General features: G+C 43.7%; 1 protein-coding gene across 1 annotated transcript in view; it reads right to left on the reverse strand.

Moving 5' to 3' along the window:
• AKAP9 (A-kinase anchoring protein 9) overlaps window positions 1-15,321 on the reverse strand; it is a 202,990-nt gene extending 187,669 nt beyond the window's left edge. The window contains exon 1 of the mRNA XM_065398462.1: window positions 15,164-15,321. Coding sequence (XP_065254534.1) covers window positions 15,164-15,211 — 48 coding nt within the window. The 5' untranslated portion in view covers window positions 15,212-15,321. The remainder of the gene's footprint in view (window positions 1-15,163) is intronic.
• Window positions 15,322-16,648: the final 1,327 nt, after the last annotated feature.

The raw sequence follows: 16,648 nt of genomic DNA on the forward strand, positions 1-16,648 counted from the left end.
TTGCTATCTCATTCCCTGCTCCCTATTCAAATGACCACTTCAGTCCACTGGCAGCTCATGTCTTGCGGATACCCTCTTATTTTCTTTCTCCCTTTGCCTGTAGCAGTAGTTCCTAATGGAGACAATTAGTCTTTGTTTCTACATGCTTTTACACATGGCCAACATCTTTATAATGTACAGGTTACCAGCCTCTTCCAGAGGCTAGAAATCAGCACCATGAGACAGGGCAGTTCTCTGAAAACCCACCAGCAAATGCCCCAAAGACAGCAGCTCTCAACTGTTGCTCTCTTATGTGCTTTGGCTTTGTATGTAGTAAACCATCAAATGTGCTCAAATGATAGGAACAACTTTAAAATAAACACTTTCTCAGCATATCTCTGCAATAACAAAGTGACCCATTAGCCAATCCCAGTTATGAGAATTCCTTGATGAATATTAAGACGGATCAGTGAAAGTAGACTGTGACCTGTGGATGTCCATTAACGATCAGACTACAGCAGATGATCAAGCAGTAAACGGAGATGGGAAAGGAATTTATGATAGTTGCTCCCTTCATTAGTTGAAGGTTTCTAACAATTATATATTAGTAACACAATTTGGAGTTGAAAGGATACTGATAACTAATGTTGGAACCATTTCAACAGCCTTTTTCTGATTTTCTCTTTTCCACTGTCCTCTTATTTTCCTTACAGGTTAACATTATTTCTCAAATTCCAATTTTTCCAATATTAATTACTATAGGATCTCAGGTACTGTTCTGCAGCAATAGATCTCCGTATAGGCATTTAAGAGTAATTTTTTGATAGATAATGTTGCCTGTAAAAAAACAAAAAAAACAAAAAAACAACAACACTATATTTTGTATTTCTCATGTGACCTATCCTCAAACTGTCAAAGGTCAAGCACTACTTTCCCTAAAGTACTGGTTGCACTTTATTGAAAACACTGTACAATTCTTCCTTTATTAAGTGAGAATTTTTGTATAGAATTTATATTTATTCACACTAATTTGAAAGTTCAAAATATTTCTACCTGTACAGATAAATTGGAAATTATGTGACAATATAAAAATATCTACAATGGAAAGCTATGCTATCTTAAATATAGATGGTCGCTACAGTCCCGTCATCACAAGGAGATCACTAAAAAAACCAGGTAGTTTGAGAATAGACTGGAGAAAGAAGGAAAGGCAGTTATAACAAGTGCCTCTTCACTTGATTTATCAAAACTCATGTCTCCTGGATTTCTCCAAAATAATTTTCCATCTATAGCCTTCCCTGTAAATCTCTCCTTTATGGTTTGAAGAAATAGCAAAGAGATAAAAGTTGCATTTTTAAATGTCTACGTTTCTATTACTTTTGGAGTGCTTCTTAGGACAATTTGTTGGCTTATTTCTGCCCTTTTTTGGAATCTTGGGAGAACACCTTTAATTTTTTTCCCCTTATTCATAAAATAAATGTTCCCAATTGGGAAGAGCACACTACTGTACGCAGTTTGTAATTTTTATGAGAATGTAACAAAATTAATGTCATCTCCTAGGTGATAGTCTTAGGGTATGTCTACACTACGAAATGAGGTCCATTTTATAGAAGTTGATTTTTTTAGAAATCGATTTGATACAGTCAATTGTGTGTCCCCACTAAGCGCATTAAGTCGGCGGAGTGCGTCCACAGTACCGAGGCTAGCATCGACTTTAGGAGCGTTGCACTGCGGGTAGCTATTCCACAGTCTCCACCGCCCATTGGAATTCTGGGTTTAGCTCCCAATACCTGAGGGGGAAAAACATTGTCACGGGTGGTTCTGGGTACATGTTGTCAGGCCCCCCGTGAAAGCAACGGCAAACAATCGTTTCTCGCCTTTTTTCCTGGGTTACCCATGCATGACATACCATGGCAAGCATGGAGCCCGCTCAGCTCACTGTCACCGTACGTCTCCTGGGTGCTGCTGGCAGACGCAGTACTACACAGCAGCATCTCCTTGCCTTGCCGGCGGCAGACAGTACAATACGACTGTTAACCGTCGTCGTCTCGTGGGTGCTCCTGGCTGACCTCAGTGAGGTCGGACGGGGGCACCTGGGCAGACATGGGTGCTCCTGGCCGACCTTGGTGAGGTCGGTCAGGGGCGCCTAGACAAAAATGGGTATGACTCCAGGTCATTCTCTTCTTTAAGTTTCATCTAATGGAGATTCAGTCCTGCCTGGAATATCATTCCAGCTGGAGGCTTCTGCCTCAGGCTGCTCTCCCAGCCGGCAGCAGCGCAGGGTCGCACCTACCCCTGCCTACCCCTTGCTCCCATGGCACATGAAGCCTGGACAGTAGTAAGGAGCAGTTCAACTATAGGCTGAACAAGTGCAGAATGGTGGTAGAATGTGCCTTTGGACGTTTAAAAGCTCACTGGCGCTGTTTGCTGACTAGGCTGTTTGCGATTAGATTAGAAGAGCACAACAAGGCGCGCTGCGCATCACAGAGGCTTTGAAAACCAGTTTCATGACTGGCCAGGCTTCGGTGTGACAGTTGTGTGTGTGTTTCTCCTTGATGCAAACCCGCCCCCTTTGTTTATTTTAATTCCCTGTAAGCCATGTTGTGAGTCGCCCCTCCCTCCGTGAGAGCAACGGCAGACAATGGTTTCGCGCTTTTTTCCCCCCCGCAGACGACATACCACAGCAAGCCTGGAGCCCGCTCAGATCACCGTGGCAGTTACGAGCACTGTAAACACCACGCGCATTATCCTGCAGTATATGCAGCACCAGAAACTTCAAAAGCAGGCGAGGAGGCGACAGCAGCGCGGTGATGAGAGTGATGAGGACATGGACACAGAGTTCTCTCAAAGGCAATTTGGACATCATGGTGCTAATGGGGCAAGTTCATGCCATGGAACGCCAATTCTGGGCCCGGGAAACAAGCACAGACTGGTGGGACCGCATAGTGTTGCGGGTCTGGGATGATTCCCCATGGCTGCGAAACTTTCACATGCGTAAGGGCACTTTCATGGAACTTTGTGACTTGCTTTCCCCTGCCCTGAAGCACAAGAATACCAAGATGAGAGCAGCCCTCATGGTTCACAAGCAAGTGGCAATAGCCCTCTGGAAGCTTGCAACGCCAGACAGCTACTGGTCAGTCGGGAATCAATTTGGAGTGGGCAAATCTACTGTGGGGGCTGCTGTGATCCAAGTAGCCAATGCGATCACTGAGCTGCTGCTATCAAGGGTAGTGACTCTGGGAAACGTGCAGGCCATAGTGGATGGCTTTTCAGCAATGGGATTCCTTAACTGTGGTGGGGCGATAGACGGAACGCATATCCCTATCTTGGGACCGGATTACCAAGGTAGCCAGTACATAAACAGCAAGGGGTACTTTTCAATGGTGCTGCAAGCACTGGTGGATCACAAGGGATATTTCACCAACATCAACGTGGGATGGCCGAGAAAGGTACATGATGCTCGCATCTTTAGGAACTCTGGTTTGTCTGAACAGCTGCAGCAAGGGACTTACTTTCCAGACCAGAAAATAACCATTGGGGATGTTGAAATGCCTATAGTTATCCTTGGGGACGCAGCCTACACCTTAATGCCATGGCTCATGAAGCTGTACACAGGCATCCTGGACAGTAGTCAGGAGCTGTTCAACTATAGGCTGAGCAAGTGCAGAATGGTGGTAGAATGTGCATTTGGACGTTTAAAAGTGCGCTGGAACAGTTTACTGACTTGGTTAGACCTCAGCGAAACCAATATTCCCATCGTTATTACTGCTTGCTGTGTGCTCCACAATATCTGTGAGAGTAAGGGGGAGACGTTTATGGTGGGGTGGGAGGTTGAGGCAGATTGGCTGCGCATAAGCAGCAGCCAGGCAGACACCAGGGCGGTTAGAAGAGCACAGCAGGGCGCGCTGCGCATCAGAGAAGCTTTGAAAACCAGTTTCATCACTGGCCAGGCTACGGTGTGAAAGTTCTGTTTGTTTCTCCTTGATGAAAACCCAGCCCCTTGGTTCACTCTACTTCCCTGTAAGCCAGCCGCCCTCCCCTCCCGCCTTTGATCTCCACTTGCAGAGGCAATAAAGTCATTGTTGTTTCAAATTCATGCATTCTTTATTAATTCGTCACACAAATGGGGGGATAACTGCCAAGGTAGCCCAGGAGGGGTGGGGGAGGAGGAAAGCACCGGGTGGGTGGCGGAGGAGAGGAGAAGGGAAGGACAAGCCCACACTGCACTTCAAAACTTCTTGAATGCCAGCTTTCTGTTGCTTGGGCAGTCCTCTGGGGTGGAATGGTTGGGTGGCTGGAGGCTCCCCCAGCGCGTTCTTGAGCGTCTGGGTGAGGAGGCTATGGAACTTGAGAAGGAGGGCAGTTGGTTACACAGGGGCTGCAGCGGCAGTCTGTGCTCCTGCTGCTTTTCCTGCACCTCAACAATACGCCGGAGAATATCAGTTTGATCCTCCAGTAGCCTAAGCATTGCTTCCTGCCTCCTCATCACACTGATGCCACCGATCATCTTGATCCCACCATCTCTCCTCTTGCTCCCGCCACCTGTCCTCACGTAAATTTTGTGCTTTCCTGCACTCTGACAGCGTCTGCCTCCAGGCATTCTGCTCGGCTCTTTCAGTGTGGGAGGACTGCATGAGCTCAGAGAACATGTCGCCGCAAGTGTGTTTTTTTCTGCCTTCTAATCTTCGCTAGCCTCTGGGACGGAGATGATACAGGGAGCATTGAAACATGGGGGACGGGGGGGGAGAGTAGTATTTAAAAAGACATTTTAGAGAACAATGGGTAGACTCTTTCACGGTGAACCAAGCTGTTAAAGCACATGTGCTATGTAATGTTCTTTACAAGGTCGCATTTTGCCTCTTATATTGAGGGCCTGCCGGTTTGGTGTGAGAGATCACACACGCAGGACCGGCAGGCAACAGAATTCGGCTTGCAGGCAGACATGGTAAGCCACAGTCTTTTGGCTTCTTTAACCTTCATAACACGTGGGGCTGGTTTCAAACAGCAGCGCCCTCATTTCCCATACCAAGCACCCATTGGGTTGGCCATTTAAAAGGAGGGGCTGCAGTTTTCGGGTTAACGTGCAGCACAAACCCAACTAAACCCCCCCACCCACACCCAATTCTCTGGGATGATTGCTTCACCCCTCCCCCCCACCGCCTGGCTAACAGCGGGGATGATTTCTGCTAAGCCACAGGCAAACAACCCAGCAGGAACGGCCACCTCTGAATGTCCCCTATTTCAACCAGGTGACCCTGGGAGTACATCTAGGAGAGCTTCACTGAGATGTCCCTGGAGGATTTCTGCTCCATCCCCATACACGTTAACAGACTTTTCCAGTAGCTGTACTGGCCACAACTGCATCCCAAGTCTTCAAGGCAAATTAATCATTAAACACGCTTGCTTTTAAAACCATGTATTATATTTACAAAAGGTACACTCACCAGAGGTCCCTTCTCCACCTTCAAGGTCTGGGAGCCCACCTTGGGTGGGTTGGGAGGGTACTAGATCCAGGATGAAAAACAGTTCCTGGCTGTCGGAGAAAACGGTTTCTCCGCTTGCTTGCTGTGCACTATCTTCCTCGTCCCCAAAATCTGCATCCCTGTTGCGTGAGAATCCATTGACGGAGTCCACGCACAGGGGTGGGGTAGTTGTAGGGGCACCCCCGAGAATGGCATGCAGCGCATCATAGAAACGGCATGTCTGGGGCTCTGACCCAGAGGGGCCGTTTGCCTCTCTAGTTCTTTGGTTCTCTCAGGCTTGCCTGAGCTCCTTAAGTTTCACACAGCACTGCTGCGGGTCCCTGTTATAGCCTCTGTCCTTCATGCCCTTGGAGATTTTTTCAAATATTCTGGCATTTCGTCTTTTGGAACGAGTTCTGATAGCACAGATTCATCTCCCCATACAGCGATCAGATCCAGTACCTCCCGTTCGGTCCATGCTGGAGCTCTTTTCCAATTCTGGGACTCCATGGTCACCTGTGCTGATTAGCTCTGCACGTTCACCTGTGCTTATCAGCTCGCGACGCTGGCCAAACAGGAAATGAAATTCAAAAGTTCGCGGGGCTTTTCCTGGCCAGTGCATCTGAGTTGAGAGTGCTGTCCAGAGCGGTCACAATGGAGCACTCTGGGATAGCTCCTGGAGGCCAATACCGTCGAATTGAGTCCACACTACCCCAAATTTGACCCAGCAGGGTCGATTTCACCGCTAATCCTCTCACTGGGGAGGAGTACAGAAATCGTTTAAGAGCCCTTTAAGTTGACAAAAATGGCTTTGTCGTGTGGATGGGTGCAGGGTTAAATCGATCTAACGCTGCTAAATTCGACCTAAACTTGTAGTGTAGACCAGGGCTTAGTCATCTAAGGAAGTTTCACATACAATTTTACCTCTATTGTTTTTATCTTGTAGCTTGTAAGATAAAACTTAAAAATTGTTATTTAACATTTGAAATGACTAGCACCAGCTATAAACAGTTATTCAAATGACCTGCATAAAATCTGGAAGTGCCTGTCTTTGACGAGGCTTACAAAAACAGCCTATATCCCTTTAACAACAACAACTTCTAGCAGACTGCCATGGTGGAGGATGCAGCTATATACTATCTAAGATTAGAGGAAACTTTCTGCCTTGCAGCAACACTAAACCCAAGGAAGTAAGGAGTCACACGTTAACGTAGAGACGAACTGAAGGCAGCAGGTACAGTAACACCAGAAACAGCCAAGCCACAAATAATGAAGCAACACTGAGACTTCTGAAACCCAGCAGTAAAAAGCAAAAGTACATCAGTAAGAGAAAAAATAGTTCAACTATGAGAGGGAAGAAGGATTCCAGTGAGAAGTGTGGCAATCCAGGACTTCAACATAATTGCAATTTCTCTTGGACACCAAATCATGTCTGAAAGCCACTTGAAGGAGCACATCCTGAAGTATCAAATAAAGAAAGTTAGACTTTCATTTTGGAAGGAGAGACTTGAAGACCATTATGTGGAAACAATTCTGTATCAAGGAGGAAACAGTGAAGCTTTAATAATAATAATAATAAAAAAAATGTATAATGGCTTAGCATAGAAGTTCTAGGGTTTTGTATTTATTCAGTTTTTAGTAGCACGGATGTTGAGGCAAAGATATCATGGATCACTTCTCCTCCTCCTGATCGCTCAGTCAAGCTGGCACTTCATCCTGGCAGCAATTACCATATTTGCATGTCTCGTCTCAAACATGTACACATATAGTTAATTTTAATGCTAAAATCAAAGACCTTATTTTCTTCAGAAAAAGAACAAAATGAATTTTTGCTGCATGTTTCATTTAGTTGTTCCTCTCCCTCCTTTGTTCCTCTCCACCCTCAGCTATGCTGTATCCCCTCTCTCCCCCCTCTTCTATTAAAAAAAAATGTTATCCCCACAAAGGAACAGTCGATCCTCACACATTTGCAATCTCCTTCCCTAGTCTGTTCTCACACACCCCCATTCAAAATAAATTACCACCTCCACACATTCATAAAACACACATACACAACCCAGAACTCAATTATACATGACTTCCCACCTATTTAGATTGGGGATGAACAAGAGAGAAAGTACCGGCAGGAGCCATTTGAGGAAGAAGAGGATGAACAAAGAACAGGAGTTCTGATGGACCAGGGAAAGGAAACAATTCTGCAGCACAAGAAAAGGGAGCCCAGGAGCTATCTGGACATTGAAAAGAAAGGAAGCAGGAACAAGTCCCTTCAAGAGAACTGTCTACAACCCCATTCTCTTCCTCCATTGCTTCCCCTCTGGGCCCCAGTCACCTAATCTACTGAGCAGTTTGCTTTTCTCAGTCCTGTTGAACCTATGCTCATCCACTCCCTTCTCCACCATACTCCAGTGCATTATCAGGAGTCTCCCCTCCAGTTTCACACACACACACACACACGCACGCACGCACGCCAGACATAGTGGTCGAACTTCTCACCCTAGCTAGGAGGATTTTTTTAAAAAGCATGAAGTGTGAGAGCAGTAACATAATGCTTACCACAAGCAATGCCTTTTGTTACATAAAATTTCTTGTGTTAAAAAACTGACTCAAGATGCACACTGGCAAGAAAATGTTTGTATAATTCTGCTTCATAAATGTTTTTGTTCAAGTTACTGAAAGCAGTTGGAAACAAAATGAGCAATCTGCACCTGAAAGCAAAACAACATACGTCAGTAAGGTCAGCTTTTAAATGACACACAAAATTTAGTTTTAAGAAAGAGAGAGTATGCTACTCACCACATCCTTAATAAATTGCAAGAAGTTTCAGCAGTTACCCTAAAGAGAAAATAATATTTAAAGGATTTCCTAGTTAAACACTTTCAAACTAAATTCTTTATGTTAGATTTAAACACTGACCTGATGAATTGTGGAATGAAATCCTTTCATGCTTCTGTCAAGTCAATGATTTAAAAAAAAAACCTGGAACAACCTGTAACATTCTAAGAAATCATAATTTCTCAACACAATAAGATCAGATGACAGAAGTAAAATTTATCTTGTGCATCAGTAATTTGTAGGGAAACAAAACTACATAGTCTCGGGATACCAGGCAACATCCGTCTGGATACATTCCACCTTCATGCTCAGCCACTAGAAATAGGCACAAACAAATATTCACAAACCAAACTGTTGAAGATATTTTCTGGTACAGTTGAATTTCTGAAGGCATCATCAGATAGACCTATAGACTACTTAGCCATTTTAAGTAGCATTAGCTCTCCACAACAATGGACCTAACATTGTAACCTTTGCCATTACACTTGCATGTCTTTGATTTATACTAGGTAACAATCAGAGCAAGTTCCTTGTTCTGTGTTTAAACATGTACTAAATAAACCAAGCAGCTTCTTTCCACAATATCTTCAGGCAGTTTAGGGAGTATATCTCCGTGGACAACATGCTTTCAAGCAAGGGACCAAGTATGCACTGTGAACATACAGAAGACACTGACAACCACGACAATGAACAACATAGAGGGCATTCTTGATACAAAAAGAAGATATAGACAATACCTAAAAGCCCCGAGAATCCAGAATTAACAATGCCAAAGCTGGAATAAATATTTTCTAAGCAAAATTCAGTATAAATATGACTTAACAAGCTAGACAGCATGCCACCACTGCCCTTCATCCCTCCTCCTAAATATAACAGAAGACAAGAGCATGTTCAAACACACTGGGAGGTAGTTTATGTCCAAAGTTTCATTACTGTAAGATGAACAGTGTTACAAAACTTCGTACTGACAGAAGTATCTGTGAAACTTTATACATTTTTCAATTAAAGTAGTTATGTCTTTAGAGCATTTAAACAATTTCATTCACCTACAATGATAAAGGCTGATGAGCAAATATATAGCAGGAAGGTTGCTATAGAATTACATTCACTTTGCACCCTTCAGGTCTGAAGAGAGGCATAAGTAGCAAGAAAAGCAACTAAAAATCCTCTTACACACACCTCACCACTTAATTTACAAAACTTTAAATACATAACAGCGTGTACAATTCAGCTGTGATGTTTTAAGGGGTGTAAGATACCAAGTCTTTAAGTAAGCACTTACAGGAGGACTACCATTTTAGCTTTCATCCAGAGAGGACTAGAAGAAGGTGTAAGTTACACTAACCCTCCTGGAGTGAAGTCAAGGAGAGAACAGATCTAAAATAATAGTCACAGAAGAGAATCAAGGGGAATGCCATAAGAAAAAAGCACAGTCCACCCCACATCAGAAGGGGGCTGCTGGGCTTTCCTGTCCATCAGTCTTTGGTTCCCTCTTCAATCATTACCACCCTCATGTTCCATGTCCTTACCCTTGCATGTAGAAAGATATAATTCCATTGAGAGGTTTCCTGACATTGTAAACCACTAGTTCAGATGTTGAGTGATTGCAAAGATTACATTTCTTTGTAGAGTATTAGGTGGTTGTTGGTTTTTTTTTTTAAATAAAATATTAGTGTTACTCTGACAATAATATTATAGTAGGTCTTGATGGTTATGAATTCATAGCATAAAAGGGTGCATTTATTTTGAATTAGATGTTAAAAACTACACAAAAGGCACCCATCCAAAACTCTGGATGTCCTTGACATGTATTTCAAAACAAAACACTGGATAGTTACAACAAAAACTGTCTGAAACACTTCTCCCCACCCAGTTAATTATTAGCATCCCATCACCTTGATGGAAAGGATTGGAAACAACTCACCATAGTAGGGGCAAGGACTAATAGACATCTAGCTAAATAGATGATACTGTGTGATCCAGAGTGATCAAGACAACGAAGTAGAATCCTTGGGACATGTGGATAAATAATAAAGGGGTGGGGAGAGTAAGGGAGCATATGAGAGCAGCTGGATAAATATGCAGCTGCTTTAGAGTTGGCCAAAGATAGAACCTGGAGAGAGGAACCCAGCAGCAGAATCTCATCTAGAGCTGGGGAAAGAGCACATTTGAAAAAGGGAGAACTCAAAGAGGCAGCAGATGCAGGCAGCCACTGAGGAGTAAATATTGCAACTGGCAGACCTGGCACACGGGAAAGAGCAGTTTGTCCAGTGTTCCTGAGATCTGGGCCAACTGCAGAAGTGCAGAGAATATGATGCGAGAAGAACCACCTAGAGATGCCAGAAGGCCTTGTAGACTGTTTCCTTGAGAAGCAGAAGCTACAGCTCGCAAATTCAGCAAGGAGGCAACATGAGGGGCTTCTCTAATGCAAACACCAGAATAGAGGTTCTTAAACAGGGTGCGCCCTCAAGAGGGGTGCAGAATGTATTCTGGGGGGCATGAGAAGCTTTGGGGGAGGGGGAGGAATTTACCGCGCACATTCAGAGCTGGGTGCCTGGCGTAGCTGCTGCTCTCCAGCCACCAATCTCTAAAGGCAGCACCGCTGCCACCAGCAGCAGAGAAGTAAGGGTGGCAATACCATACCATGCCACCCGTACTTCTGTGCTGCTGCTGGCAGCTGTGCTGCCTTTAGAGGACAGCACCCGGTCAGCAGCCTCTGCTCTGCCTTCAGAAACAGGTGACCGGAGAGCATGAGCTGCTGGCTGGGAAGCTGGGAGTGTAAACTACTATAGACACAAAGAAGGGGACACGATTAAATGACTTTGAGAACCACTGCACTAGGAGATGCCACAGGCATCAATGTTTGAGCCAACAGCAGCCCATGCAACCAAAGGCTAAGAAGATTTCCCTCCCAAAGAAGGTAACTTTGAAGAACCTTTGGAACTAGACATAAGGACCCAGACACTAGCCTTGTAACTTCCTATATGATTGCCCCTTAGGGAAATAGCCTGGAAATTTTCTGTACCTTTCTTCTGTACCAAACCACTTAGGTTTCAGTGTAGAGTCTTTGAATCCCTTCTTTTCTGCCAGCCCTAATAAAGAATCTGCCTTTATTTACCAGATGCGTACAAGTGTCCACTGGGAACCAACCAAGAACAAGAGCCTGTAAAGCCTAGCATTTGAAGTGCATAACATGCTTCCCTCTAAATTCCTGGTATACAGCAGGCTATGTATCACAGCACTCCTGGTAATTCTTCTAAGGAGAGAAAGAAGGGGAGCGGGAAACTTGTCAGATACAGTAGATTGTCTGCTGGGTGATGGCACTTTTTAAAAGAATTATGTAAATAGGTACAATGGCTATACTTAAAAGTTTCTACTGATTCATAATTTAACTGAGTCTACCACTGTTCTCCCAACATGTATAGGAAATCTTTCAAACCAGCAGAAACATTTCAATTGCAATTGCTATATATAAACACAAGTGTGAACATGGTAAAAAAAAAATAAAATAGACTTGCATTGATTATTTTAAATTTTTAGATATTGCCATAAGAGTATATGGCACTTTTTAGAAGGAGTAAGGTAAAGACCATTTAAAGAGCAAAGAGGTTAAAGTGGAAAGGTATTTTGACACCTCTGAAAACGTACTTACAAAAGTGTTCAGCATGAATAATATAGAATAAATGTTCACTGAATTATTATCACAAGAGCAAATTCTTTCCTGTGTGCACAGCATCAATTTTTAAATAAAAAAAATTGAAGCTACAAAAAGAAAGGTACACATTTGGCAGTGTCCTTAGTTGTTCCCTGCCCCCAATATACTTCATTTCTACATATGATGGTCTAAAAAAAGTGCTGAATGTCCACATTATGAGCTGGGATTCTTAAATACAATTTTTAGATATATGTATAGTATGGAATTGTACAAGTTATCCATGTTTAGCAGCTAATATTAGTATAACTTGCCAGTGCTTGTTCTTTACTTACTGTTGTTTAAAATGACTACTTGAGAAGTTTAAGTAGAATTACAAATTTTATTCATTTTTAAATTGAAAATTTTTTCCCCATGTTTCAAAAAGAACAGTTTAATACATCAATTTACAGTGTACACTGCCATGCCATACCAAAATATCTTTGTTTGCTTATCATGTAATGCTGGCATACAATGCCCACTGCAGAACTAGCACAAAGCCATAAAACTCTTTTGATACCTCAGCAATGGAAAGGTGGCTGTAACATTTACATACACTCTGTATTGGGGAGCATTTATTCCAAGATATGGCATTCTTATAGTTTAGTACTACTCACTGATACTTTTCCAGTTACACATTTAAGTTAACCATTTTCACAATGTTAAGATTTGGCAAAATATGCTATTACATTGCTAAGCTAGCGTATAGCAAGGAAATCTATGGGCAATATCTAGTTGTACAGGATTTCTCCTACTTGATAAAGATCTTCTTGATAAAGGATTAAAACTGAGTAGAATCCTAATGGACTTGTAGACCTAAGGGGCTTCAGAGCCTCCTGACAATATCATCCATTCAATTTGATACTTGGATTCTAGATTTCCCCCACCACCCCTCCTAGGTGTATTGCAATTGGGTGAAGATCCAGTGAATCTCTCAGCTGCCCAGGCTCTCTCCTGCCCATTATGCTTCTCACCCTCATCTATCCATTCCACTCCCCGCCCCCCCGTTACTTGTCCCTACACTCAAACCCCACTCTTGCTCCAAAAATCCCTTCCTCTCCCCAACCTCAAGTGGTCTTCTCTGCCAACCCTCCACAAAACTGGATTATATGAACTATATATATATATATATATATATATCTATATATATATATATATATATATATATATATATATATATATATATATATATATATATATATATCTATATCAACTTGCCATCATCCTGACGTCTTGCCCTATCCCTTCATTAATTTCCTTTTAGACTGTAAATTCTTCATAGAATCATAGAATATCAGGGTTGGAAGGGACCTCAGGAGGTCATCTAGTCCAACCCCCTGCTCAAAGCAGGACCAATTCCCAACTAAATCATCCCAGCCAGGGTTTTTTCAAAACCTCCAAGGAAGGAGACTCCACCACCTCCCTAGGTAATGCATTCCAGTGCTTCACCACCCTCCTAGTGAAATAGTGTTTCCTAATATCCAACCTAGACCTCCCACACTGCAACTTGAGACCATTGCTCCTTGTTCTGTCATCTGTCACCACTGAGAACAGCCGAGCTCCATCCTCTTTGGAACCCCTCTCAGGTAGTTGAACTGAAAGCAGCTATCAAATCCCCCCCCTCATTCTTCTCTTCTGGAGACTAAACAATCCCAGTTCCCTCAGCCTCTCCTCATAAGTCATGTGCTCCAGACCCCTAATCATTTTTGTTGCCCTCCGCTAGACTCTTTTCAATGTTTCCACATCCTTCTTGTAGTGTGGGGCCCAAAACTGGACACAGTACTCCAGATGAGGCCTCACCAATGTCGAATAAAGGGGAACGATCACGTTCCTCGATCTGCTGGCAAGGTACTTCAGGGCAGTACCTAGCATAATGGAACACTGTTCCTGCTGGAGGCTTTTGGTCACTACTCCAATAGAAATGATATTTACAAGCTACAAGACACAACAACCAAATAGAGGCACTTTTCTGGATAACATAGCTTAGCCTATTCAACTTTGCACAATTGAATTTCCAACCCTAATTTCAGTGAAGAAACTCTGCAAGCAAGACAGAGATGTCTATCTATCGTGTAGTTACAGATTTACTTTGTTCTCCAACTGCACACACAATGTGATCTTGCTAAATTATCTTTTCCAGTGTGAACTGACAATTTATGTTCTATGAATTCTAATATTTGGTGGTAAATTGCCCAATTAGATGGACAAATTGAGACCAATTGCCATGGCTTACTAAACCTAAATTTTGCTTTACCATGTTTTATTATAAGGGTTGGATAACCCTTGAGTCTTCTCTCACTGATCATTTGTGAGCTTCCTTTACTCTAGGAATAAGGTCATTATAGTTGAGCCAATGTACTCTTTTACAGATATATTCTGAAGGTGATTTGTTTAAATACATTTAAGTTATCAATAAACAGCTGATTATGGGAATAGTTTGGGAACTAAGGCATCAAACACACTGCACTGTAAGGTTACTTTATAGTATTATTAGCTCACTGAAGACAAGATGTCCTTTAAAATGAAAAATGGTTATCTCCATAAATTTTTACATTACTTTTTAAAAATGCAAAGAACAACTTGTGCATCAGGTTAACAGTATGTTGCAAACTGCATTTTCCTCGCCACCAAATCTCCTTTTGGCTTTTGCTAAACTAAAGCAACTTTAAAGTATTTTTCCCTGACCATTAAAGCTATACACATTCACAGAAGACACCAGCACACAAAGAGTTTCACTCACAGAAATACCATTAACTTTCAATGTGTAACTACTGGCACCTGTGGCACTTGCACGTCATGGCCGTCCACCAACAGCTGTCACAAGCCAATCATACAGATAGAGAGAAAGAAAACCTGCTCTGGAGGCTACTGCTATAAAGAAGACTATCCCAGCTCCTACAAATACCCCATGATGATTGCACACGCCATTATCAGGGACACAACTCACTGGATACTGGTGAAAAGCAGAGTTATTCCTACACTTGGGGTGTGCTCATCCCAGGCTACTCAACAGAGGATTTGGTTCCCCGACATAGCTTCCCCCATTCCCCCGTCCTCTCCCCTAACCCCTCCCCCAGCTTCCCCCATCCTCTCCCCCACAGCTCCCCTCGGCCTCCCCGCCAGCTTCCCCCGTCCCGTTCCCCCTCCCCTCAGCTCTCCCCACCGTGCTCCTCTCTCCTCCGCCAGCCTCTCCTCCTACCTTGGCTTTCCCGGCCTCCAGTTTCTTCTGCCTCTCCTCGTCCTCCATGGCCCCTGCGCGCAGAGAGCAGAGCGTTACCACCGCCGCCGCCGCCAGCCAGCCCCGCTACAGCGACAGGAGCCTCCGTGGCTGATCCACCGGCGCCGCCATCTTCAGCTCCACGTAAACACGCGCGGCCGGGAAAAGTGACGTCCGCGCCGCCGCCACCGCCACTGCCTCCTCGCCGAGCCCCGCTGCTCCGCACCTGGCCGAGAGCCCCGCCCACCCGCAGGCCGCCGGGCAATGGGAGCCACGACCCTGCTCCCCACCCCGGCACTGATCGGGGGATCCGCCTCCCTTTTTGAGCCCCCTCCCCCTCCCCCTCCATCTGGGGGGATCCACCCACCCCCGAGATACCTGCCCATTCCCCCCCAATTTGCGGGGATCCACCCTCCCGAGATCCCTGCCCCTTCCCCCCCAATCTGCGGGCGGATCCACCCACTTCCCCCGAGACCCCTGCCCCCTCCACAGTCACAGACTGGCCTTATTGGAAATCCCCCCCACACACACACACAGTCCCTAGATCCCTGCCCCCTCCCCTCATATTTACTGGGGGCGATACACCCCTACTCCCCTAACAGACACCTAGCCCTCCCCAGTCGCTCACCCTATGACACGCTGTCCTTCCCCCAATAGGATGACACTATAGTTGTAATTTTAAAAATTTGAAGTAATAAGTAAATTTTTTATTAAGGCTAAACACTTGCAAACTGAATGCTGCTACAATATTCATGTGTGCAACATTGTTTTTCTAAATGTTTTCTTTAAAAAGAGGAATGTTTCCTTGCCTTATTACCTATTCCTGAAGTTGATCCAATGATCAGAGCACATTACATCGCAAACTGTCTGCATGTCCTATGCATTTTTGTCCTGGAAATCATAAAAATCAAGTCTGCAAGGTGTTTGTGCATTATGTACCATGGGAGGGTGATGCACAGTATTTTGTAAGATTATGCCCCATGTCTGCATTTCATAACTTGTATATTTCATGCATCAGAAGTTTTAATAGCTTTTGTTTGGTTAAGGATCATGATGTTTAATTGTCATGTATTAGTGAAATGTCAGGGGCACATCAGTACCTGGTCATTCAAGATTAAGCAGTATGCTGTGATAGCTAATAATACATTTGTAGTACATTGGGGCTCTGAATATGCACATGGCATGCTTTTCTTTTCTGTTGTCCAGTCTCTCAGTTTTACTTTTGTTGAAGCAGGAAAATGGGTTAGATATTCATTAACACAAACATTTCTTATAAAACGTATGCATTTGTGTGTCTTAAAATATACATTTTCTTAAACATAATGCAAGCCTTGTCAGATTAACATGCAACGGTTCTATATGAACACAAATATATTTCCTAGCAGTTTGTATTCATACACGTTTTCATTAAAGCTTATTTACATTTTTGAATTTGAAATAAAAGATATAATTTTAAAAGAATGTTCA

This window comes from Emys orbicularis, chromosome 2 (assembly GCF_028017835.1).
Source record: "Emys orbicularis isolate rEmyOrb1 chromosome 2, rEmyOrb1.hap1, whole genome shotgun sequence".
NCBI lineage: Eukaryota > Metazoa > Chordata > Testudines > Emydidae > Emys > Emys orbicularis.